Here is a 23,085-nt window from a genome sequence, read left to right as displayed (position 1 = left end):
AATGTCTTTTCCGTGCCAGAGCGAAGCTAATTCCACTCCAGGCCGAGGGTAATACCGAATCGCATAAATACCAGCAGCGCACAAGTACTGACAGGATGGTGCAGGAGAGCCAGAAGAGGCCGACGAGGACAACATGGAAGAGATCGACACGGAGAACATTGTCGGATCACGCACTCGCGGCAAGAACATCGACTTCGCAGAAGCCGCCAAGAACATGGACGAGGACGACGAGGATGAGGAGGACGATGATGACTTCCAGGACGACGACGCCATGGTAAGTACACCATCTACAAAGCATCGTTCTGCCTGTGTCATGCGAGACTCAAGAGCGCCCGCTTTCCCTACACGCGCACATCTTGCGAGACGGTACATGCGGTAACTCGTGTTCTACGCTTGATCATGAGCATGAGCGGACCTCAGCATTGATTTCGCAGCTACTCGTGTGGGCTGAGCATCTGCTAACTTAGATGCAGGAGGACTGAAGGTCCCATGATGTCTTGTCTCTTGTACCATCTCCGCTGATACTTCAGATGTGCGTCCCACGCCGGTACGTAATATTTATCATGTTTTTGGCTGAAATGGTGTCTAATTGGACGACTTAGCCAATCTCTTGTATAACAGCAACGTCGGACTACAAGGAATCCGATATGAGCCACACTGTGTAGCTGGTGAAGCATTGCCATGCCGCTCAGCCGTCAGAGACTGTTTCCAGTCGCAGGCAAACATGGATACTTCAGTTACAGCCATCAATGAAGACATGAAATGTGAAATACCATGCACCTGACTTTCATTCCGTTCTGTGCCGGTGTGTCAATATCACGCCTACTCGGCTGCGAGGGTGTTCGGACCGGAGACATATGACCGGGGTCATCATGGTCATACAGTAAGAGACTATGTATCAAACAAACGTTCTCACTTGTGCGCTTTGCATCGAGAGCGATTCTGATTCTGTGCGGGTATAATATGCAGAGCAGATGGCCTCTCGAGCGTCGGTATGTACCATTATTGTGAAGAGCTCCCAGAAGACTCCCGCAACCGGTCTCGTTGCCCGAGCAGGCTCGCGGCCACGGCACTTCTCAGCCAAGCTCTTTCACGTCCACGGTATAGCTGGGTCTTCTCGAGGCGACCTGGGACTTTGCATGTGAAAGGGACTATTGCCAGTAGCGTGCTTTCTATCGTTTCAACCTGCCGCCGTTCTCCTTCGTGCACAGAAGGACAAAATTTGAAAATGGTCCCGATATCGGCCGGCTTCCTGGGGTCAATTCCGCGCACGTTTAGCCTTTCGTCAGCTTTCAGACGACCCGATTTCGTCCGGTGGTGTCGAGAAAGCAGCATGCGATGAGCTCGGCCGAGCAATTGGCCGACAATTGGTGACTCACGGCCAAGGAAAGCGATCAGTTGTGGGAGGGTCGCGAAGCTATCGAGTTGATGATGCATGCGCTCAGATGACCGAGAGGAATGGAGACGGACGGTGACATGATGCTGTTTGTAGCCAAGCGAGAGCAGCGCGGAAATGCAGCAGCAAGGAGAGGCTGAGAGCTAAACACAAATAAGCATGAGCAGCGGCGCATGCAGCGTGTTGCGTTGCAGCGATAAGGCAGAACAGAGGAAGTGACATGTGAGAATGACTCCACGTATTCGACGCTGCAGCTTCGTCCAATTGGCAGAGAGTGAATAAGCTCGCAGTCAGCGTTGCGGTTCGTCGCTTAGAGCTGCACGGCAATCTCACGGCACTGCAGAGCGCTGAAGTCATTGTCGACGTTGCGAGATTCAGTTGGCAAATGAGAATGCGGGCCTTCTCAGCGAGACGAGCGCCGGGTAGGTGTGGCGTGGAGTCAAGGCAGGCAAGCTGCAAGTTTAAATGCTAGCCGCAGACGACTTGCAGATGGCCAGACTGGGGGAGGGACGGTGCTGTGGGATTGGTGCAGGGGGTCGGAGATGTGCGACGGGCAAATTATCTTCGCCGTGCTTCTGTATGGCCGAGCACAGGTGGAGACGGCGACGGACTCCACGTAGAATCGAATAGCGTCTGAAGACGATGAAGAAGTGATGGGCATCACTTGGCGTTGTGTGGCGACGAGCATCACCGACGTGACGACGGCTGGAACAAGGCAAGACGTAATCCAAGTCATCAATGATGTCGCTGGTTGTTTTGTGCCGTAGAACTAGCCGAGGCGTGTCAACGGGGCAGCGAGGTGAGGGTCTGAGACTCTGAGTGTGAGGGCAGGGAAACAACGGGGAGCAGACAGAATAGCTTGGGGTGAGAGCCGAAGACTGTCCAGGCTATTGCAGAGGGTGGGTGAGGGAGGGCACGGCGGCTTGGAAAGGGAGAGGTGGAGTCTGCGTATAATTGCAGCTAACTTAAGCACAAGGCCAAGGTGGGAGTGGGACGGGTGGAAGAAATGCCAAACACATATCCATACCTCTCGCCTGCGCTGCTTCATCTCTCCCTCCTTCCCTCCCTCCACGCCACACCAGTGCACCGAACAGGTTTTGGAGGATCAATTGGGTAAGTGTCGTCCCAGTCGTGTTGGAGATCCCGTCCGCCGCAATCGCATACCGCCTTGTCTTGCTGCCACGAGCCCGCCACACCCACACCCACACCCACACCCACGCCCACGTGCATCTCGACCGACGCAATTCGCTGCCCGGCATCAAGTCGTCGACATCATCTCACTCGTCGTGTCGATCGCTTTCGCCCAAGAAGCAATTGGCATTGCTTGGCCGACCAAGCTTCTCCCGCATCCTGCCTGCCCCCAGCCGAATTCTTCCGCACCGCACCACCAGCTTCTTCCGCACCTCCCCTTATTCAAGCGTGAGCATTTGCTGTCTTCTGCCCGTGCAGCCTCAAAGAATCCTCCTCACTTGCCTCCATTGTCGCCAGCAGAGAGTGGCGTTCGCTTATCAGTCATCAGTTCGCGACTTCGGACCCCATTTCAACCCTCATCCACCCTCGACACTCTCAATTGGAATCCCGCGATTCAATATCACACACACATACAGCGCTGTCGACGCACGAACCCCCGATTCCCGAAAAGCAATCAACTACTCCTGGAACCACTCGGCTTCACGCCCATAGAATGGGTCGAGTCTCCTTCGCCGACGATGTAATCGAGCGCACCATTGACGAACATGAAATCGAGGAGGAGCCAGTGAAGGTATATGAGTATCAGAACACTCCGGAGAACAAGTCTTGGGCCGGCGCTCTCCCTCTCAAGCAGGCTCTTTACGACCCAGAGCTCGAGAAGGATGCCTGTGGTGTAGGTTTCGCCGCCCATATCAAGGGCAAGGCGAGCCACAAAATCGTTACTGATGGTGAGACTTGCCCGAATGATGCTTCGAAACTATCCACATACTGATGCGGTGTAGCACGAAACCTTCTCTGCAACATGACCCATCGTGGTGCCGTGGGATCTGATGCAAGAGACGGAGATGGTGCTGGTGTAATGACATCCATCCCTCACAAATTCTTTGTCAAGAACTTTGAGCGCGAGCAGGGCATCAAGCTCCCAAAGATGGGCAAGTACGCTGCAGGAAACGTATTCTTCAAGCCTGAAGAAGAGGCTCTGAAGGATACTCTGGACAAATTCGAGGATATCGCCGGCGAACTCGATCTGCGAGTGCTCGGATGGCGAGAGGTACCAAAAGACAGTACCCTCCTCGGTCCAGCTGCAAGCTCCCGTGAACCAATTATTTTGCAGCCATTCGTGGTACTGAAGTCGGTCTACGGTGACGGCAAAGAACCAAAGCCGGACTTTGACGACAAGTTCAACGAGCAGACATTTGAGAGGCAGCTGTATGTGCTCCGAAAGCGTGCCACCCACGTTATCGGCTTGCACAACTGGTTCTACATTTGCTCGCTCAGCAACAAGAACATTGTCTACAAGGGCCAGCTTTCCCCAGTCCAGGTCTACGAGTACTACCACGATCTGGTCAACGTCGATTACGAAGGTCACTTTGCTCTTGTGCACTCTCGTTTCTCGACCAACACCTTCCCCTCATGGGACAGAGCCCAGCCACTCCGATGGGCAGCACACAACGGAGAAATCAACACGCTTCGAGGAAACAAGAACTGGATGCGCGCAAGAGAAGGCGTGCTCTCTTCTGAGTTCTTTGGCGAGGAGCTGGAAACGCTCTACCCTATCATTGAAGATGGTGGCTCCGACTCTGCCGCCTTCGACAACGTGCTCGAGCTGTTGACGATCAACGGCGTTCTTTCGCTGCCAGAAGCTGTCATGTTGATGGTTCCAGAGGCATGGCAGGGCAACGACCAGATCGATGGCGCGAAGCAGGCTTTCTACGAATGGGCTGCTTGCATGATGGAGCCTTGGGACGGCCCAGCACTCTTCACATTCTCCGACGGTCGATACTGCGGTGCCAACTTGGACCGAAACGGATTGCGACCATGCAGATACTACGTTCTTGACGATGACCGGATCATCTGTGCCTCCGAAGTAGGCACTATCGCCATCGATCCAACCAAGGTCATTCAGAAGGGTCGATTGCAGCCAGGACGTATGCTTTTGGTCGACACCCAGGCCGGTAGAATCATTGATGATGCCGAACTCAAGGAGACTGTCTCGAACAGACAGGACTTCAGAGCATGGCTCGACACTCAATTACTGGTGATGCCAGAAATCTACAGGAAGCTCATCGAGAATGGAACAGATCTTTCTCACAAGCTCACCGAGACTGCGGTGCAGGAAGATCCGCGTCTGAAGGCTTTCGGCTACTCTTTGGAGCAGGTCACTCTGCTCCTGGCACCCATGGCAGCTGATTCGAAGGAGGCGCTCGGTTCCATGGGTAACGATGCTCCACTTGCCTGCCTGGCCCAACAACCACGTCTGTTGTTCGAGTATTTCCGTCAACTCTTCGCACAAGTCACAAATCCGCCGATTGACCCTATCAGAGAGTCGGTGGTCATGTCTCTTGGCTGCTACGTCGGACCTCAAGGTAACCTGCTTGAACTGAACAAGGAGCAATGCCACCGACTATACCTGCCATCCCCCATGCTCTCCGTCGAAGAGTTCAACGCGCTTACAAAAATTCCTACCCTCCACTCTGATTGGTCTGTCGCGACTGTCGACATCACATTCCCCAAGTCTGAGGGCATCGAAGGCTACTACAACGCTCTTGATCGCATTTGCGATGCTGCCACGGAAGCCATTGAGAATGGGGACAAGATCATCATTCTTTCCGATCGCAAGACGTCTTCCGAGCGCGTAGCAGTCTCGTCACTGCTGGCGACTGGAATGGTCCACCACCACATGGTACGCAACAAGTGGAGATCACAGGCTGCTCTTGTGGTTGAGACTGCTGAGGCTCGTGAGGTACACCACATGTGTGTGCTGGTCGGCTACGGAGCAGACGCCATTTGCCCATATCTCGCAATCGAGTGTATCCTCAAGCTTGATCGTGAAGGTCTCATCCGCAAGAAGCTGAGCGGAGAGCAACTCATTGAAAACTACAAGCACTCCTGTGATGGAGGTATCTTGAAGGTCATGAGTAAGATGGGTATCTCCACATTGCAGAGTTACAAGGGCGCCCAGATCTTCGAAGCTCTTGGAATCGACGACAGCGTCGTCGACCGCTGCTTTACTGGTACCGCGACTCGTATCCGAGGAATGACGTTCGAACTCATTGCTCAGGATGCTTTCGCTTTGCACGAGAAGGGGTTCCCAAGCCGCAACATCTTGGAGATTCCTGGTCTTGCAGAGACAGGAGAGTACCACTGGCGAGACGGTGGCGAGCCCCACGTAAACGACCCAGTGTCGATTGCAAATATTCAGGACGCAGTCCGCATGAAGAACGACAAGTCCTACGAGGCCTACTCACGATCTGAGTACGAGCAGATCAAGAACTGCACCCTTCGTGGTCTTCTAGACTTCGATTTTGAGGCTTGCGCACCCATTCCAATCGAGCAGGTCGAGCCATGGGTTGAAATCGTCCGTCGGTTCGTCACTGGCGCGATGTCTTACGGATCCATCTCTATGGAATCCCACTCCACGCTCGCTGTCGCCATGAACAGACTTGGCGGCAAGTCCAATACCGGAGAGGGTGGTGAGGACCCAGAGCGAAGCTTGCCCATGCAGAATGGTGACACTATGCGATCTGCCATCAAGCAGATTGCTTCTGGACGATTCGGTGTCACGAGCAACTATCTTGCTGATGCCGATGAGCTTCAAATCAAGATGGCTCAAGGTGCCAAGCCTGGCGAGGGTGGTGAGCTGCCTGGCCACAAGGTCTCGGGACCAATTGCAAAGACTCGTCACTCCACGCCAGGTGTCGGTTTGATCTCCCCACCTCCTCACCACGATATCTATTCCATTGAGGATCTCAAGCAGTTGATTTACGATCTGAAGTGCTCCAACCCGAGATCGCGAGTATCAGTCAAGCTTGTGTCTGAGACTGGTGTCGGAATCGTTGCCTCTGGTGTGGCCAAGGCCAAGTCTGACCACATCCTCATTTCTGGACACGACGGTGGTACTGGAGCTTCTCGATGGACTGGTATCAAGTATGCTGGTCTGCCATGGGAGCTTGGTCTTGCTGAGACCCACCAAACGCTTGTGCTCAACGACTTGCGTGGCCGTGTTGTCGTGCAAACTGATGGTCAGCTACGTACTGGCCGCGACGTTGCACTTGCTTGCTTGCTGGGTGCTGAGGAGTTTGGCTTTGCCACAACTCCTCTTATCGCCATGGGCTGTATCATGATGCGAAAGTGGTAAGTACTTTCCCTTCCAGATCCATCGATCTCGAGCTAATTCTCTGCAGTCACTTGAACACTTGCCCGGTCGGCATTGCCACCCAGGACCCAGAGCTTCGCAAGAAGTTCAAGGGTACTCCAGAGCAGGTCATCAACTTCTTCTACTACGTCTCGAATGAACTCCGTGCCATCATGGCCAAGCTTGGTTTCCGCACTGTCAACGAGATGGTCGGTCATACCGAGATGTTGAAGGTCCGCGAGGATCTCAGAAATGCGAAGACCGAGAATATTGACCTGTCTTTGATCCTGACACCTGCGCACACGCTCCGATCCGGAGTTGCTACCTACAACGTGCGCAAGCAAGACCACAAGCTGCACGTCCGTCTCGACAACAAGCTCATTGCTGAGTCCGAGTTGGCTCTCGAAAAGGGACTGCCATGCCGCATAGAGTGCGACGTTGTCAACACCGACCGAGCTCTCGGAGCCACCCTCTCTTACCAGATCAGCAAGCGATATGGTGAGAAGGGTCTGCCACACGACACTATTCATGTCAACATCCGTGGCTCTGCTGGCCAATCTTTCGGAGCTTATCTTGCTCCAGGTGTCACGCTCGAGCTTGAGGGAGACGCAAACGACTATGTTGGCAAGGGCTTGTCTGGCGGTCGCCTCATCGTCTACCCGCCGCGCTCAGCAGTCTACAAGGCCGAAGAGAATGTTATCATCGGTAACGTCTGTCTCTACGGTGGCACCCTTGGTACCTGCTTCTTCCGCGGTGTCGCCGCCGAGCGTTTCGCCGTACGAAACTCCGGTGTCACTGCCGTTGTCGAAGGTGTTGGTGATCACGGTTGCGAGTACATGACTGGTGGTCGCGTTGTCGTCCTCGGCAGCACTGGTCGCAACTTTGCTGCTGGTATGTCCGGTGGTATTGCGTACGTGCTTGACCTGCATCAGGACTTTGAGGGCAAGGTCAACCAGGAGATGGTTGAGCTGTCTGGGTTGGAGGACCCGCATGAGATTGCCTTCCTGCGCGGTCTCATTGAGGATCACCACCACTACACCGGCTCAGAGCTTGCCGCTCGCATTCTGCTTGACTTCAACCGTGCTCTGCCACACTTCGTCAAGGTCCTGCCGACTGATTACAAGCGTGTCCTCGAAGAGGAGGCCAAGAAGCAGGCCGATGCTAAGAAGGCTGAGTATCCACTTCCAATCCTTCCTGGAAATGCCGTACGCAATCTCCACGAGACCTCTCGTGAGCATGAGCACGCTGCAGAGAGAAAGAAGGCGAACTTGGCCGATCTTGAAGAGAGCGTGCCAGATGCACAAGCCGAGAAGAAGCGTTCTCTGGTTCTTGACAAGACCAAGGGCTTCATGAAGTACCAACGACGATCAGAGAAGTATCGTCCGGCCAAGACTCGTACTCGCGACTGGGCTGAGCTCAGCACTCGTCTGAACGAGGACGAACTGAAGTACCAGACTGCTCGTTGCATGGACTGCGGTGTTCCGTTCTGTCAATCCGATACTGGCTGTCCTATCTCCAACATCATTCCTAAATGGAACGAATTGGTGTTCGCAGTAAGTGCCTAGCCCTGTCATTTTGTGCGAGATGACTGTTGACTGACTTTTCTTCGTGTTTCTAGGGCCAGTGGAAAGACGCCTTGAACCGTCTGCTCATGACAAACAACTTCCCGGAATTCACTGGACGTGTCTGTCCAGCGCCATGCGAGGGTGCTTGCGTTCTTGGAATCAATGAAGACCCTGTCGGTATCAAGTCCGTCGAGTGCGCTATCATTGACCGCGGCTTTGAGATGGGCTGGATGGTGCCAACGCCACCCAAGTTCCGCTCCGGCAAGACCGTTGCCATCATTGGCTCTGGCCCCGCTGGTCTTGCCTGTGCCGATCAACTCAACAAGGCCGGTCATACCGTCACCGTTTACGAGCGTTCTGATCGCATTGGTGGTTTGCTCATGTACGGTATCCCAAACATGAAGCTCGACAAGAATGTCGTCCAGCGTCGTGTGGACTTTATGGCTGCCGAGGGCATCAACTTCAAGACCGGCGTATTTGTCGGAGAAGGCGAGATCACTTTCGACTCTCTGCGCAAGGAGAACGACGCGGTAGTCCTTGCCACCGGGGCCACGGTGCCTCGTGATCTGAAGATCCCAGGTCGCGACTTGAACGGCATCCATTTTGCCATGCAGTTCTTGCACAAGAACACCAAGTCTCTGCTCGACTCGGAGCTTGCCGACAACGCCTACATCTCTGCCAAGGACAAGAACGTCATTGTCATTGGTGGAGGTGACACTGGAAACGACTGCATTGGTACTTCCGTTCGCCACGGCGCCAAGTCTGTTATCAACTTCGAGCTCCTGCCTCAGCCACCAGCTCAGCGCGCCAATGATAACCCGTGGCCGCAGTGGCCACGTATCTACCGAGTTGACTACGGTCACACCGAAGTCAAGACTCACATGGGCCGTGACCCTCGTGAGTTCTGCATCATGTCCAAGGACTTTGTTGACGACGGCAACGGCAACGTCAAGGGAGTCAACATCAAGCGCCTGGAATGGACCAAGAACTCTACCGGCGGCTGGGATATGAAGGAGATTGAAGGCAGCGAGGAATTCTTCCCAGCCGAACTGATCATGATCTCCATGGGTTTCTTGTCCCCAGAGGAGAAGGTCACCGGAGGACAGATCGAGCTCGATGGTCGCAAAAACTTCAAGACTCCACCTGGCAAATACACCACCAACATTGAAGGTGTGTTCGCTGCTGGTGACTGCCGTCGCGGTCAGTCACTCATTGTGTGGGGTATCAACGAAGGTCGGCAAGCTGCCCGCGATGTCGACTCATACCTCACCGGCGTTGGTACCATGCTGCCAGTCACTGGTGGTATTGTCAAGCGCCCACCATACGAGCTTTTGCAGAAGCAGAATGGTGCCCCGGCAGAGCTCATCACCGCCGCCGCGTAAGAAGAAGCTCCCTATGAACATTCGATCTGCGATTTGCACATTTTATTTTCCGAACGGTACCCTCGTTTCCAGATACCCTTTTGCAGCGTTACGTGAGTCGATAGAGGCCAGCATAGCAGCATCAAGCAAGCAAGCAAGCAAGCACGCAAGAGAGAGAGAGAGAGGGAGAGAGAGAGGCGGAACTGTTTGTACGATGATGACCTCGCTACGAAACGAAACGGAACGGAACGGGAAAATGGAGGACGCGGATGGATAATCATTGACGATCGTAATGAAATCACAAAAAGAGCTAGCAAAATGGGAAGAATCAAAGGAGTTGAATTGCGTTTAGGATGGATGAGTTTGAACATGTTGCGATGAATTAATTGTGGTTGCTCTTGCGTTTTGCGAATCAAAGAAAGAAAGAAAGAAAGAATTGGCTGTCTGAAATACTTGTTTTTGATTCTTTTTTTTCGATTGCTGCTATATATATATGTACACGGAGAGAGAGGAAATTAAGTGTCTACTACATATGAGAGTAGCACTTTGTTTTTCAAATACATCTTTCGCTCACAATCTCCTCCTCCTTTTTTCATCATCATCATCGTCATCATCATCATTATACAATAACAAAACGACTCGCTTGCCTTTTGATCATACATCATCCCCCTCAATCGCCTCAGACAATCGCGAAGTCTTGCTCCCAACCCCAAAACTATTCCTCACATCCTCAGCTTTCGCACCCTCGGTCAAAGCTTTGTGCGCTTTCAACAATTGATCGATTCTATTGGCGGAAGTCTGTTTGTGGAGAGTGTTGTTGTTGTTGTTGTTGTTGTTGTTGTTGTTGTTGTTGTTGTTCAGGCTGGGGTTTGGAAGGTTGTTTCTTCCTACGAAGGGGATTCCGTCGGTGCTGTAACGGGAGTCGGGTGAGGTGCTGGGTCGAGTTGAGGTGTCGCTTGGACTGCGGGATTTCGGATCGCGGGAGGTTTGTGGGCGGCCCTGAAATGCAAAGTTAGTGGGTGATGCTTGGGAGTTTGTAGGCTTGCTTATTGTTACCTGTAGCTCGACATCGTGTTTGCCGTCGAATCTGTCGAGGTATGTGAGATAGGCTTTCACGGGCTCCCGTGGTGGGTCGTGGATTTCTAGGCGGACTTGGTTCTGGCGGTCATGGTATAAAATATCAGGTGTGGGCCCGCTTCCGTTTGAGGTTCCTGTTGTGTTTGTGCCGGTTGTGTTTCTGTTGCTGGCTCGATTCCTCCAGGATGCTTCGAATGAGCGTTGCTGTCTTAGTTGATGCGAATTGTGTGATGTTCTTTGCACGACAGGTGAGTCTGCGCTTTCGCTGCTTGAGCTGTATTCGCCAGATGCTTTGACTTGATCGTATTGTTCGGTGTCGATGTGTCCTTTCTCCATGTCTTGTGTGTCTGCGTTATCGAATATTGCTGCTGAATCAATGGTCGGTTCTTGTGAGGCGCTTCGGAAAGGCGTGCTAGGATCTTGGGAAGATCTTTTCGATCCTTTCGATCCTGTTGGTGTTTTGCTTCTCGTTTTATGCCAGCACCTTCGAACCAAACCGGCTGCAGCAGGCATGCAGCAACAGACTTGGCTGAGATAAGCCTCGATGCTGCTGTACAGTCCAACGTAGCTGTAGTAGTAGGTGAAGTTTTGGTTGGTCGTGATTCCGTGAAGGTAGAATACTCGCACGATCGACATTGCTGTGACAGCGAACCCGACCAGGAAGACTGAGCAGATGCTGTCGCTGTCAGCGGTATCTCATTGTTCGTGGCACATAGTACTCACCCAAGTCTTTTCGGCTGTGAAACTTTCCATTGACGCAGCTTTGGAATCGGCAGAAGTATAAGAAGAACATCGAAGCCGATTCCCACTCCTGCCAGTGCCCACACCCAGGTCTGTCGATCGATGCAGCTGCCTTGGGCATTTGGGTGCACGAATGTCTGCCATTGCGATGCTATCGGCAGACATTGAGCGATCGCAACCACTTGAAATGCAACAAGAGCAGAAGTCAGCAGCATAAGGGTAAGCCAGCATAGGTTGCGGAAGGTGTCGCGGGCGTGCCAGGTTCGCAGGTAGAGTAAGACAAGCGAGATCTTGGTTCCAAAGATGACGAAGGTGTACATGTTGGTGCAGATGTAGGACCACTAGAAAGTCAGTGTGAGCAAGGATTTCTCGGGAAAGAGAAGGATCTCAGCGCAAAGCTTACCATGCTGAAGTGTTCCACATCCGTAGCTGTTAAACCCCAAATGTCCTTGCCTTTGCCGTAGTGTATTGCAAAATAGTCGCCAGCAGTCATGACTGTCAATGGAGCCAAGCATATCAATGCAACCAAATCGTCGCGGCTGAATCCCGCTCCGTTGAACTTGGACCATCTCGAGCAGCACCGGAAGATTGTGAACACAGCGGCGACAGCGAAGAAGGTGTAGGCCACGGCGGCCAGAAGAGTGCCTCTGTCTCGTACGGGAACATGGCATGTGCTAGTCTGAAACTTCTTTGCGGCCAGTTGATGGGCGAAGGAGCAGGCAGATGATATCAGACAGGCCTCGACTTCGGTCTGCAGTCGGTTGTTGTTGTCGCAGAAGCATGATTGTTCTGGAGAGCAGTCGTATCGCAACAGCGTCTGATTCAAACATTGTATCTGGTCCCGGTCAGCTTGACACGCCACGCACGCTCCTTCCTCCGCTTGACGCTACGTACCACGCAAGGAGACAATGCCTCCCAGGCCGAAAGATCGACATCATTCTGTGCCAACACTCTGCTCTGCCAGCCCGCAGCAAGCACAGCAAGCCAGACGACTACAGACCTCATCTTGAGGGTCTGGCGGCCCAGGGATGGGATGGGGAAGAGAAAGTGCTAAGTATCTTTGTGTCTGTCAGCGAGACTTCGGGATCTCACGATTGTTGCTTCTGCGAGCTGTCCTCGACTCATGGTCGTTCGGGCTATGAAGTCGTGGCGCATAAGAGCGCCGATCTGTGCCATATACCGAACATGTATTGAGGATGCTGTATACAGTGTAGTCAGTGTTGTGGGAGTCGCAGAATAGAATAGCAGATCGAGTTCCTGCGCCAACATGATGTGCATTGGCAGCATTATGTGTGTTGCACTTCTTCTCAATGGCTGCAAGGTAGGCATTCGTTGGATGCGTCTCCTGGCTCTCACGATTATCATTGTGCTGGTAACGGCGTGCGCGAGTCGTGTGAGGCTGGGAGGTGACGCAGAGGGCAGCCATGATCCATCAATGCGTGCGACACGTCTGTCGCTGACTCGGGACTCGGGTGCAGTCACAACCACGATCATCGCTTCCCGGCACTCCCCGCTCGAGCATTTACCGACATGCTCCCGCAGCGACAAGTTTCTCATCAGAAGCAGAATGGGAGCGGAAGAACAGCGGCAGCCCAACGCGTCACGAGAATTGCCAAGCGCCTTCGCTCGTGCTGCGTGCAGGGACTTGTAGAAGACGCCTCATCACGAGGGCCGCCGGACGAGGCACTTCTACTAGTAGGAGCAGGAGCGTATTCTAGCGCGCGGCCGACAGCGAATCTCAGCGCTCGCTCGCTTGCGCAATACCATGAGATGCGATGCGATGCGCTGTGTGGTAAGATCTCATCTCATCCCTCTCGTCTCGTCTCGTCTCGTCTCTTGATGACTTTCCCAATATGGACACCACTCACTACATCTTCTCCCCAGTGACCGCGACGGACCGCGCAGGTCTCGCCTGGGTGGCCGCCATCCTCAGCTTGATGTTCACCATCCTCACCCTGGCAACGCGATTCCACATCAAAGCGCATACCTTAGGACACGACGATTGGCTGGTGGCGGCAGCCACGGTATTGGCACTGGGACAGTATATTGCCGTCTACGTTGGCTTGGACAAAGGAGTTGGACGGAGCAGTACGCTCCTCACACAGACCTATGCAAGACAATTGGGCCGCGCGGTGCTTGCGAGCGAGATCCTTTTCGTCCTGTCAATCATGCTCAGCAAGCTGAGTGTCATCTACTTCATGAAGAGATTGTTTACTCGGGATCGCAGCCTCGCATGGTGGGCTTGTCACGTCGGAATTTTCCTTACCATTCTCTGGGGTCTGGCTTCTGCCCTGGCCGTGAGCGTTGCATGTGGCCCATCACGAATCCTGTACGGGCCTGAACGCTGCCCTGGAAAACTGCTACGTTGGGAACTGGTCATCAGCTTCGATGCTGCCCTTGAAGTGTCGTACGTCTTGCTTGCGATGGCAATGGTCTATCCTTTGCAAATGAAGATGTGGATCAAGTCTACAGTGGTTTTCGCATTTGCCTTTCGTCTTGCCTGTGCTGTTCTAGCAGCTTTGCATGGAACCTGGATAGGGAAGTACGTCAGATCTTCTGACCCTGGCCTTGCCATCGCAGACGTCCTTGTCTGGCAGCAAGTCTGTTTGGGCTATTCGTTGATCGCGACCACGATCCCCACATTGAAAAACTTCGTTCGAGGCTACAACCACGCCATGGGATGGGATCCTTCGTCGGAGAAAAGAGGCCTGGGAGGCGGCTACAACCTGGCATCTCTCGTGCGATCCGGCAATCGAACTGGTCAAGGACACAGCTCTGCGAACTCGAAAAATGGTGGTAAAAGTCAAGGCTCAGGGAATCGCGGAAACAATCATCTTGGCTCACAGCTTCGACGCGAGTTGGAGGACGGACAAATCAACTTTGGGCCTAGCAATGGTGTCTATCGTGTTGGCGCCTTCCACGACTCCGACGGCAAGGGCAAAAGGCGATCTGGCGCCAGTGACGAAGACTTGATCAGGCGGCATGTGAGTGTTACCGTTGAGCATGAACGGGCGGCGAGCAGAACAAATTCGCACCCTAGCGATGATTATAGTGTGGCCTTGTGAGTGAGGTGGCGGTATTAAGTACTTCACAATGACCCGGATTCGCGTCTTCCAGTCGTCTTCCACGACTCGACAGTCAACAGCTGGTCGGGTGCTTCGGCTATGACTTGAGAAACCTTGCATGCCAGACCGGTGTCTGCCTGCAAGTGAGGAAGTGGCGCTTGAGTTATGAATTGATGAGCAGTACATCCCAGGCATGGCGTTGGCGGCCTTCGCTGGTACTGTACATCTTCCAGCTACAGCCAAGACCGAAAGGCTGAGATCTGGATGGAGGGAGGGAGGGCGTCCTCTCAGAGGTGGCAGTGCTTAACACCAACACAGCTTACATCCCTGGCAACAACCAGACGAACCACGATCATATGCAAGAACAATTTGCCTTGTGCTGAAATTTCTACTTTTGTTCTGCTGGCGGCCACAATGTCTCACCTCACGTGGTCAACAGCTTGACATGTCTTGCTTGCTTGCATGAGGCAGCTGCAGGAAATCGCCTCGTTGTCCTCAAAAAAAGCTGTGACGCATTCCTCGCGCCGCCCCATGGCACTGCCGCGACTGGATCATACTTAGACGCCCGAATTTTTTTCGATTGGAATTCTCTTCTCTTGCTTGCATATCCCCCCACTGACTGGTTGAACTGCTGCAGCCCAATCCCAATCGAATCGAATAGAACCAGTGAGTTGTCTTTGCCGCAAGGCTGACGTGCAAAAGGCTGATCTTTTTTTTTTCTTTGGATAGAACGATCCACGAAGCAAATGCCGGGTCGATTCTTTCCTTCGTCGACCTATACCGACTACTACGATATGAATATGGATGCCCTCAGGGCTGATAATGCTGAGCTCCAACGAAGACTTCGACATTGTGAGCATGAGCTTCGTCGGAAAGAGAAACAGTATAGGAAGCTTGAGTATGCGTATCGCGATGTTCAGGCGAGATACTATGCTGTGCTGGAGGAGTATGAGAGGATCCGACAGAAGCTGTATCGCTGTCAACGGAGATTCTTTTAAGTACACACGCTAGCCTTGAGTTGGATGGGTAGGCGTTTGGCTGCGGCTTTGGCGAAGGGTTTCGATGCTTGTGTAGAGGGTTCTGCATTTGATATTATGATGGATCCAGGACTAGACTGTAGGACTAGGGAGAGATTCTGCCGGCGTTGAAGGAAGTACAATCGAATTGCAGAAATCTTTAGCCGACGGAGGTTGTGTCCCTAGTGACAATATACATTCTGTATTAGATGCTCGAGACGAGACCACTGTCTGCAACATGCCAACCACTGATCGAACTGTACAGCAGAGTTATGCATGGCGTTGAATTGCTTAATCGCTACCTAGGTTGTGTGTCAAACGTATATCGTCAACTGAGTGCAACAACAATGTGGTCGAAATGGCATTCGGTAGGTTGAAAAGTTAGCACTGTCCCATGGCTTCAGGTTAAGAATCTCTTGCGCTGGTCACCAGTCCGGTTGCACGGATTCGCCAGCTTGTATTGAGTCGGAGAGGCGTGAAGCTTTCATCGACCTCTTGAATGAAGCTCTCACATCAGAAGACAAGGTATAGCCGTTGGCCTGGTCATGAGGAACCTGCGGCAATGGCTACGTGCCTGAATGGTTACAACTCCATGAAGGAATGTCGTCTTAAGTAGCATTATGTGCGCTCTGCGCTCGATGTTCGAGACTAGACCACTGTCTGCAACGTCCTGACTACTGCCTCAGCTGTATGTACAGCGGAGTTAGACATGGGGCGGGTTCCTTGATTGCTGGCCAGATGGTATAGTCCTGCTTCGAGCGACAGGCGTCCAAATCCTCTTTCACGGGAGTTGGAGCAAGAGATTCTATCGAGTGTCCTTGTCTTCGACAACTCCAGCATGAGTCGATGGCTATGCCGTTGGATGGTATCGCTATTGCTTCGAACAACGTGTCTGAGCGAGAGTGCGGTTGTGAGACTTCTAATAAGCATTGGTTTCTGGCCTACCTAGCATCCCCGGCGATTCCGTTGGGCATCTCGAGAGCGTGGGCTGACCATCGCCGCATCAAATGATTAATACAACGGCTGCACATGCGTCGTGCCCATCCACTCACGACAATCGCCTTGGTTATTATTCCTGCAGTGTCATCGTGTCGTGAGCGTCAAGAGCAATAATAATTCTCCATAGCATCTTCCAGCTGATCGCCGTGACGACCGTTGCCCCACCTGCCTAGCGGCTCTTCAAGGACCTGTCGCCAAGACATGACCTCATTGGCTCGTGAAGTTTCGAGAACGATTTCACATGCGTTGCGATTCTATGAAAGCGCAGTGGGACAGTGAGGTAGGCGAGAGGGCAGCACAGTAGGAACATTGCATTAAGCAAATTCGAGCTGAGCAGCGCAAGCAAACTAGCTTCTTGCAGCCAGATTGAACGAGAAGCAAGTGGGAAGTTCCAGGTGGGACGCGTTCTTTCCTCATCATCCAAGGAAGGAAGCTTCCAGAAGAATTTCGCGCAAAAGGCAAGTACAAAACGCGCACCTTCCTGTCAAACGCAACCACCTTCCAACTCACACACACAAACAACTACAAGGCTCAACACTTCCACGAGACCTTTTCGATCACACGTACTTTACTGTTACACTTCCCTTTGATACCCAACCCTACTTCACACGAATCCGACACACCATGGCACCAGCAATCGGTATCGATTTGGGTACCACGTACTCTTGCGTGGGTATCTTCAGAGATGACCGTATCGAGATCATTGCCAACGACCAGGGTAACCGAACGACGCCCTCGTTCGTTGCCTTCACCGACACCGAGCGTCTCATTGGTGACGCTGCAAAGAACCAAGTCGCCATGAACCCACACAACACCGTCTTCGACGCCAAGCGATTAATCGGCCGCAAGTTCGCAGACCCAGAGGTGCAGGCAGACATGAAGCACTTCCCGTTCAAGGTCATCGACAAGGGTGGCAAGCCAGTCGTCCAGGTCGAGTTCAAGGGCGAGGAGAAGACGTTCACACCAGAGGAGATCTCATCGATGGTCCTCACCAAGATGCGCGAGACTGCAGAATCTTACCTCGGTGGTACCGTCAACAACGCAGTCGTCACAGTACCAGCATACTTCAACGACTCGCAGCGACAAGCAACCAAGGATGCTGGTCTCATTGCCGGCCTCAACGTCCTCCGTATCATCAACGAGCCCACCGCCGCTGCCATTGCCTACGGTCTTGACAAGAAGACTGAGGGCGAGCGCAACGTGCTCATCTTCGACTTGGGTGGTGGCACTTTCGATGTCTCCTTGCTCACAATCGAGGAGGGCATCTTCGAGGTGAAGTCGACTGCAGGAGACACTCACTTGGGTGGAGAGGACTTTGACAACCGCCTCGTCAACCACTTCGTCAACGAATTCAAGCGGTAAGTAACATCACTGATGATCATTCACTCTTTGGACATTTGCTAACGTCCTGGTAGCAAGCACAAGAAAGATTTGACTAGCAACGCTCGTGCTCTCCGCCGCCTCCGCACAGCATGCGAGCGTGCCAAGCGCACCCTCTCTTCTTCCGCCCAGACATCCATCGAAATCGACTCGCTGTACGAGGGTATTGACTTCTACACCTCGATCACCCGTGCTCGTTTCGAGGAGCTCTGCCAGGATCTATTCCGTTCCACCATGGAGCCAGTCGAGCGCACTCTCCGTGACGCCAAGATCGACAAGTCTTCCGTCCACGAGATTGTTCTCGTCGGTGGTTCTACCCGCATTCCGAAGATCCAGAAGATGGTTTCCGACTTCTTCAACGGCAAGGAGCCAAACAAGTCTATCAACCCAGACGAGGCTGTCGCCTACGGTGCCGCCGTCCAGGCTGCCATCCTTTCTGGTGACACTTCCAGCAAGTCGACCAACGAGATCCTCTTGCTCGACGTTGCCCCGTTGTCTCTCGGTATTGAGACTGCCGGCGGTGTCATGACTCCTCTCATCAAGCGCAACACCACCATCCCTACCAAGAAGTCTGAGGTATTCTCTACCTTCTCCGACAACCAGCCAGGTGTGCTCATCCAGGTCTTCGAAGGCGAGCGGGCGCGTACGAAAGATTGGGTAAGTAATTACTGAGTGGTTGATGCAACGAACAAAGCTAACTTTTGGCAGTGAGTAAATCCCTTTTCTTTTTTTTTGTAGTTTCCGTTTTGGTGAGAGCGCCTTCCTTGGACTGGGACAGCACTTTCCACGGACTGGGACAGCACTTTCCACAATGCCAGAAGCGTTGCGCTGCCGCTGCTGCCCAGTCATAGAGGCGCTCTCACCAACTCGACCACTAACGACAGCTCAACCACCATCACTTCCCCTTCACACTCACAAGAGCGACAAACTAACTCATTTTCCCACAGCAATCTGCTCGGCAAGTTCGAGCTCACCGGTATTCCACCAGCACCACGCGGTGTTCCACAAATCGAGGTTACCTTCGACCTTGACGCCAATGGAATCATGAACGTCTCTGCTCTCGAGAAGGGAACTGGCAAGGCCAACAAGATTGTCATCACCAACGACAAGGGCCGTCTCTCCAAGGAGGAAATCGAGCGTATGCTTGCTGAGGCCGAGAAGTACAAGGAGGAGGACGAGAAGGAGGCTGGTCGTATCCAGGCCAAGAACGGTCTTGAGTCGTACGCCTACGGTCTCAAGAACACTCTCTCCGATTCCAAGGCTGAGGAGAAGCTTGACGCTGCTGACAAGGAGAAGCTGAAGGCCGAAATTGACAAGACCGTCGCTTGGCTCGACGACAACCAGCAAGGCACCAAGGAGGAGTACGAGGACAAGCAGAAGGAGCTTGAGGGTGTCGCCAACCCGATCATGATGAAGTTGTACGGTGCTGGCGAGGGTGGTATGCCAGGCGGCATGCCAGGTGGGCCAGGCGGCTTCCCAGGTGCCGGCGGTCCAGCTCACGGCGCCGGTGGTGATGACGGCCCAACCGTCGAGGAGGTCGACTAAATGCTTTCAAACTTAATAGATACCACTTGAGTTGGCTGCATGGCATGGCGTTTTACCGGATGGGTTAGAGCATGGTTTTGACGAGATCATGATGGATGGAAAAGCATCCTTGATGTAAGAATTAGCGAGCAGGCCCCTTGAGTAGGCCTCAGCAATGGAAACAGTTCAGAAACAACTTCACATGTGCTAATCAGCCTCCAATTGTGGTCGAGATGTGTTAAGTGCGCGCCAAGGTTAGCAGATTTGCTACAAATAGCCTAAAATATCCATCATCAGCGCTACAACACCAAACACCGCTGTGCAATCCAGTCTCGCCGTCATTTGATTGGAGCGAAGGTCTCACTGTGGCAGACAGCACTTGTGCCCCTTGGCCTCTCATCGAGAGGCGTCAGATGCAGACTGTACTTTACTGAACTGCGAAGTAGTAGAGACAGCTGCAGACGTCTCTTCAACGTTATTCTCTCGTCTCCTCTTCCGACTCATATCTCATATCTAGTCCCTTGTTTCATTCTACTTGTTCAAGACACGGTTTCTGGACTGTGCAGCTCTGAATTGCTCGGCCGAGCCTCCTTCAGCTCGGAGATCTGCACACAGACATTCCCGCACGAAACACCACTCTCAGAGGATCAGAGCAAGGGATGAGGCATAGACGATGAGGGACTTCTTATATATGTAACAAGACAATCTTCGCAGAAGCATTCTGACCAAAGCATACCCAAGAATACAATACTTTCTCCCGACAGCACGAGTACAGGACAATGAAAATGTCCTCACCAACCCTCATCATAACAAAATTACCAAACACTAAAGTAGTCTTACACTCCAACTCCGACGACACAGTTCGATCGAGTTCGCGGGAAATCTCGGTCCCGCGTCCAGCGGCAACCAGTATAGAAGAACTACAAGACTCGCAAGTCGTCGATCCGGTCAAGCCATCAGAAGAGAGTCGCCGCAGACCAAAGTCGAAAAGATTCTCTTCAAGACCCGAAGAGTTTACTCCCATGACGTCGAAAGCACGAATGCAAGCCGATATCGATTTGAGTTTTTTGGCGACGGTTCGACGACGGAGGTGAAGATGAGCTACACAACAACTATCATGAAGTCGGCTTCGAGGAGCGGGCTTTGAGATGGATGAAAAGAAGAGGAAGTGAGTCTGACACGATGGATCCTGTTGTATAAGTGGTGAGCGGTATCATGTCTATATAATCTGTACAGTTTTCAAATCCAAATTTCTGCCGATGTCCAAGGTAGCTAGTTCTGAATCTTCCGTATACCTTATGAGATTAAAATTCGGGTAAATACTCAAATAGGACACATTGGCATAGTAATTACTCGGATAGGATCGGATTAGCAACATTGGCTGGCATTTCTCAAATGGGAATATTCTAGTATATTGATATAGACATTGGCATAGTAATTACTCGGATAGTAAACATTAGCATAGTAATTACCTGTATAGCATTATACCATTTTTATCAATTTCTATATTTATAGAGCCTTGCTAAGTGTACAGAAAAGCGGCAAAGAGAATTATACTCTAAGTAGTATACTCTAAATATCTTCTAACTAGGCACGCAGGTAGTAGATAGAAGGACATTACTAGGGAGTAGGGGAGGGAGTTAGGGGGTAGCATATAGGACGGGTAGATATAAGAAAGAGATCTAAGACATTTATATATCCGTAGCGAGTATCTATAAATATAGAAATTCTACCGATACTAACATCCTTCTACTTTAGCCTAGTTAGTACTTAAGAGATATTATCGAAGCTAGCGGCAAGCAGTCTACTCTCTCGAAGGCCCTATAGCAGCTACGTATGCGCTATATATAGCAGAAGTCGTTAGTCGAGTATTAAGAGGATGTCGTATACTATTTCTATATTCGTAGCCGCTCGCTACGAATACAGAAATGATACATTATTTCCGTTGTAAACCCTGCACATTAACGCCTACCTTCACTTTAAATAGGAAACTTAATCGACCTGTTTCCCTTTAATCGTTCGTTCTGCTATTATTAGTTAGTAGGGTTAGGTGCGGTTATGTTCGGGTAGAACTTACTTACAACTATTGTCGCATAGAGCAACAATTACTATATCTATAGTAGTTGCTACTAAATACAGAAATCCTAATAACTTCACTCGAGCAACATTACTTCGCTATAGCCTATAGCTAATTACTAATCGCCTAATCTAAGCGCAAGCCCTACACTAAGCCTTACTATTACATTAACAATGGAACAATAGCGATAGGACTCTCTCGATAGTATAACTTTCTACCGTTTCTTCTTCTTCCTCCTCTTCCTTTCTTCCTATAGATATCGTATATACCCTCTTACCCTTACCTACGATAATACCTTATATACAAGAACTACGTTAACGGTATAGAAAGTAACATAGGCGGCCCCTTCTTCTCGCTTACGGGTGCTAGTTACCCTTTCTTTAGCTAGGTATAACTAATCGCTCTTTATTAAAAGTAAGAAATTAAGGACTAATATACCCTTAGAGCTCCGACGCCTACCGCCGCCGCACTAGCCGCCGCGCTATCCTGTAAGTTCAAGTTTCTAGCTATTCGCGAGTCTAGAAGACAGTTATACTAATCGCTTACTTAGTCGCCGCGCCGCCGAGCATTTAGCTACCGCTACTACCGCCCGCCGCTTAGTTAATACCGCTCGGTTCCGGGCTGCGCTCCTACTCCTACGCTAGCGCCGCTAGCAGCAGTAGTAGTAGCAGCAACAGCAAGAAGAGTATAGACCTATCGAGTTTATTCGTTAAGTTCGTATATACTAACAGTCTACGTAGCGACTAAATTATAGTCGATACTAGTAGTAACGACGAACAAGTCTTATAAGTTCTAGCTTTCTTTCTTCTGTCGATTATCTAACTTAGTTAGAGCTTATTATTCTAATATGTCGATATATAGGTAGAACGACGGCTATGTCGTCCCGCCGCCTAGCGGTAAGGAAACTCTAATATATGTCTAATTTAATTAACTATTTAAGCTTTATAGTATACTAACCTCGGTATATAGTAACGACGACGACGACGACGACGATAATGAGGCTAGGCCTCTCCCTCCTATTACCTCCCTCTCTCCCTCCCCTCCGCCTGCTGCCGCCGCCCTGCCTGCCGCCGCCCCGCCTACCGCCGCCGCCTTCGTACTAATCGTCGCGCCTCCTAAGGCACTAACCTTCCTAAGCAAGACCCTAGCCGACCGCGCTAGCACTAGCACTAGCACTAGCACTAGCACTAGCAAGAAGCGCCGCGTTGGTCGTCTAGCGAAAGCTAGTAAGAATGTTATAGTACTTTGCCGCCTAATAGCCGTTAATTAGTAGTAGTCGGTACCGGAGAGTAAGTAGCTTTGTATATTAATCGAACTAGTGTGTATTATGCTCTTGCTAATAATGTCTTAGTATTCGAAGGCCGCTAGAAGATCTAGTCGCATGTCGGCCGCATTATAGAGATCGCTAGCCGCCGCCGCCGCCGCCTATATCTCGAGTATGTTCGGTTAGGCCTTAAGTGCTACGAATACGCGACCGATGCCTTCGGCAAGCATCGCAAGTATGCCTACTGCATTTAGGCAAATAATCCTTGTACAGATCGCGCGTCGCCGCCTTGCC

At 51.8% G+C, this 23,085-nt stretch overlaps 7 protein-coding genes across 7 annotated transcripts; 3 read left to right on the top strand and 4 right to left on the bottom strand.

The window, feature by feature from the left end:
- Positions 1–458: 458 nt before the first annotated feature.
- On the bottom strand, positions 459–1,753 carry MYCFIDRAFT_171523 (uncharacterized protein; the record flags this gene model as incomplete). Its single annotated transcript, XM_007924989.1, has 8 exons — positions 459–573; positions 626–797; positions 821–1,040; positions 1,069–1,127; positions 1,153–1,168; positions 1,210–1,539; positions 1,605–1,705; positions 1,735–1,753. The coding sequence occupies 8 exons, from the start codon at positions 1,751–1,753 to the stop codon at positions 459–461; spliced, it is 1,032 nt and encodes a 343-aa protein (XP_007923180.1).
- A 1,131-nt stretch (positions 1,754–2,884) lies between these two features.
- MYCFIDRAFT_52899 (uncharacterized protein) lies at positions 2,885–10,222 on the top strand. The gene is made up of 4 exons (XM_007924382.1): positions 2,885–3,315; positions 3,370–6,721; positions 6,772–8,275; positions 8,341–10,222. The coding sequence occupies exons 1-4, from the start codon at positions 3,081–3,083 to the stop codon at positions 9,667–9,669; spliced, it is 6,420 nt and encodes a 2,139-aa protein (XP_007922573.1). The 5' UTR covers positions 2,885–3,080; the 3' UTR covers positions 9,670–10,222.
- On the bottom strand, positions 10,183–12,473 carry MYCFIDRAFT_88494 (uncharacterized protein; the record flags this gene model as incomplete). The annotated part of the gene is made up of 6 exons (XM_007924988.1): positions 10,183–10,647; positions 10,705–10,806; positions 11,251–11,293; positions 11,449–11,807; positions 11,870–12,301; positions 12,361–12,473. Coding segments are annotated over 6 exons (1,394 nt in total), but the record flags the coding sequence as incomplete, so codon positions are not given.
- Positions 12,474–13,241: 768 nt separating this feature from the next.
- On the top strand, positions 13,242–14,147 carry MYCFIDRAFT_161273 (uncharacterized protein; the record flags this gene model as incomplete). The annotated part of the gene is made up of 1 exon (XM_007924987.1): positions 13,242–14,147. A coding segment is annotated over exon 1 (828 nt), but the record flags the coding sequence as incomplete, so codon positions are not given.
- Positions 14,148–15,861: 1,714 nt separating this feature from the next.
- Positions 15,862–16,551, bottom strand: MYCFIDRAFT_171519 (uncharacterized protein; the record flags this gene model as incomplete). Its single annotated transcript, XM_007924986.1, has 5 exons — positions 15,862–15,962; positions 15,991–16,028; positions 16,060–16,154; positions 16,205–16,466; positions 16,493–16,551. 5 exons carry the CDS (start codon positions 16,549–16,551, stop codon positions 15,862–15,864), a joined length of 555 nt encoding a protein of 184 aa, XP_007923177.1.
- A 504-nt stretch (positions 16,552–17,055) lies between these two features.
- On the top strand, positions 17,056–19,650 carry MYCFIDRAFT_70986 (uncharacterized protein). Its single transcript, XM_007924526.1, has 3 exons — positions 17,056–17,904; positions 17,962–18,582; positions 18,874–19,650. The coding sequence occupies exons 1-3, from the start codon at positions 17,171–17,173 to the stop codon at positions 19,469–19,471; spliced, it is 1,953 nt and encodes a 650-aa protein (XP_007922717.1). The 5' UTR covers positions 17,056–17,170; the 3' UTR covers positions 19,472–19,650.
- A 275-nt stretch (positions 19,651–19,925) lies between these two features.
- MYCFIDRAFT_171517 (uncharacterized protein) lies at positions 19,926–20,838 on the bottom strand (the record flags this gene model as incomplete). The annotated part of the gene is made up of 7 exons (XM_007924985.1): positions 19,926–19,970; positions 19,999–20,055; positions 20,088–20,134; positions 20,177–20,250; positions 20,293–20,639; positions 20,685–20,772; positions 20,804–20,838. 7 exons carry the CDS (start codon positions 20,836–20,838, stop codon positions 19,926–19,928), a joined length of 693 nt encoding a protein of 230 aa, XP_007923176.1.
- Between the last annotated feature and the right edge of the window lie 2,247 nt (positions 20,839–23,085).

The sequence above is a fragment of the Pseudocercospora fijiensis genome (assembly GCF_000340215.1).
Source record: "Pseudocercospora fijiensis CIRAD86 unplaced genomic scaffold MYCFIscaffold_2, whole genome shotgun sequence".
Classification (NCBI taxonomy): domain Eukaryota; kingdom Fungi; phylum Ascomycota; class Dothideomycetes; order Mycosphaerellales; family Mycosphaerellaceae; genus Pseudocercospora; species Pseudocercospora fijiensis.
Note: the sequence above shows the minus strand (reverse complement) of the source record. Positions and strands in the feature narration are given on the sequence as shown.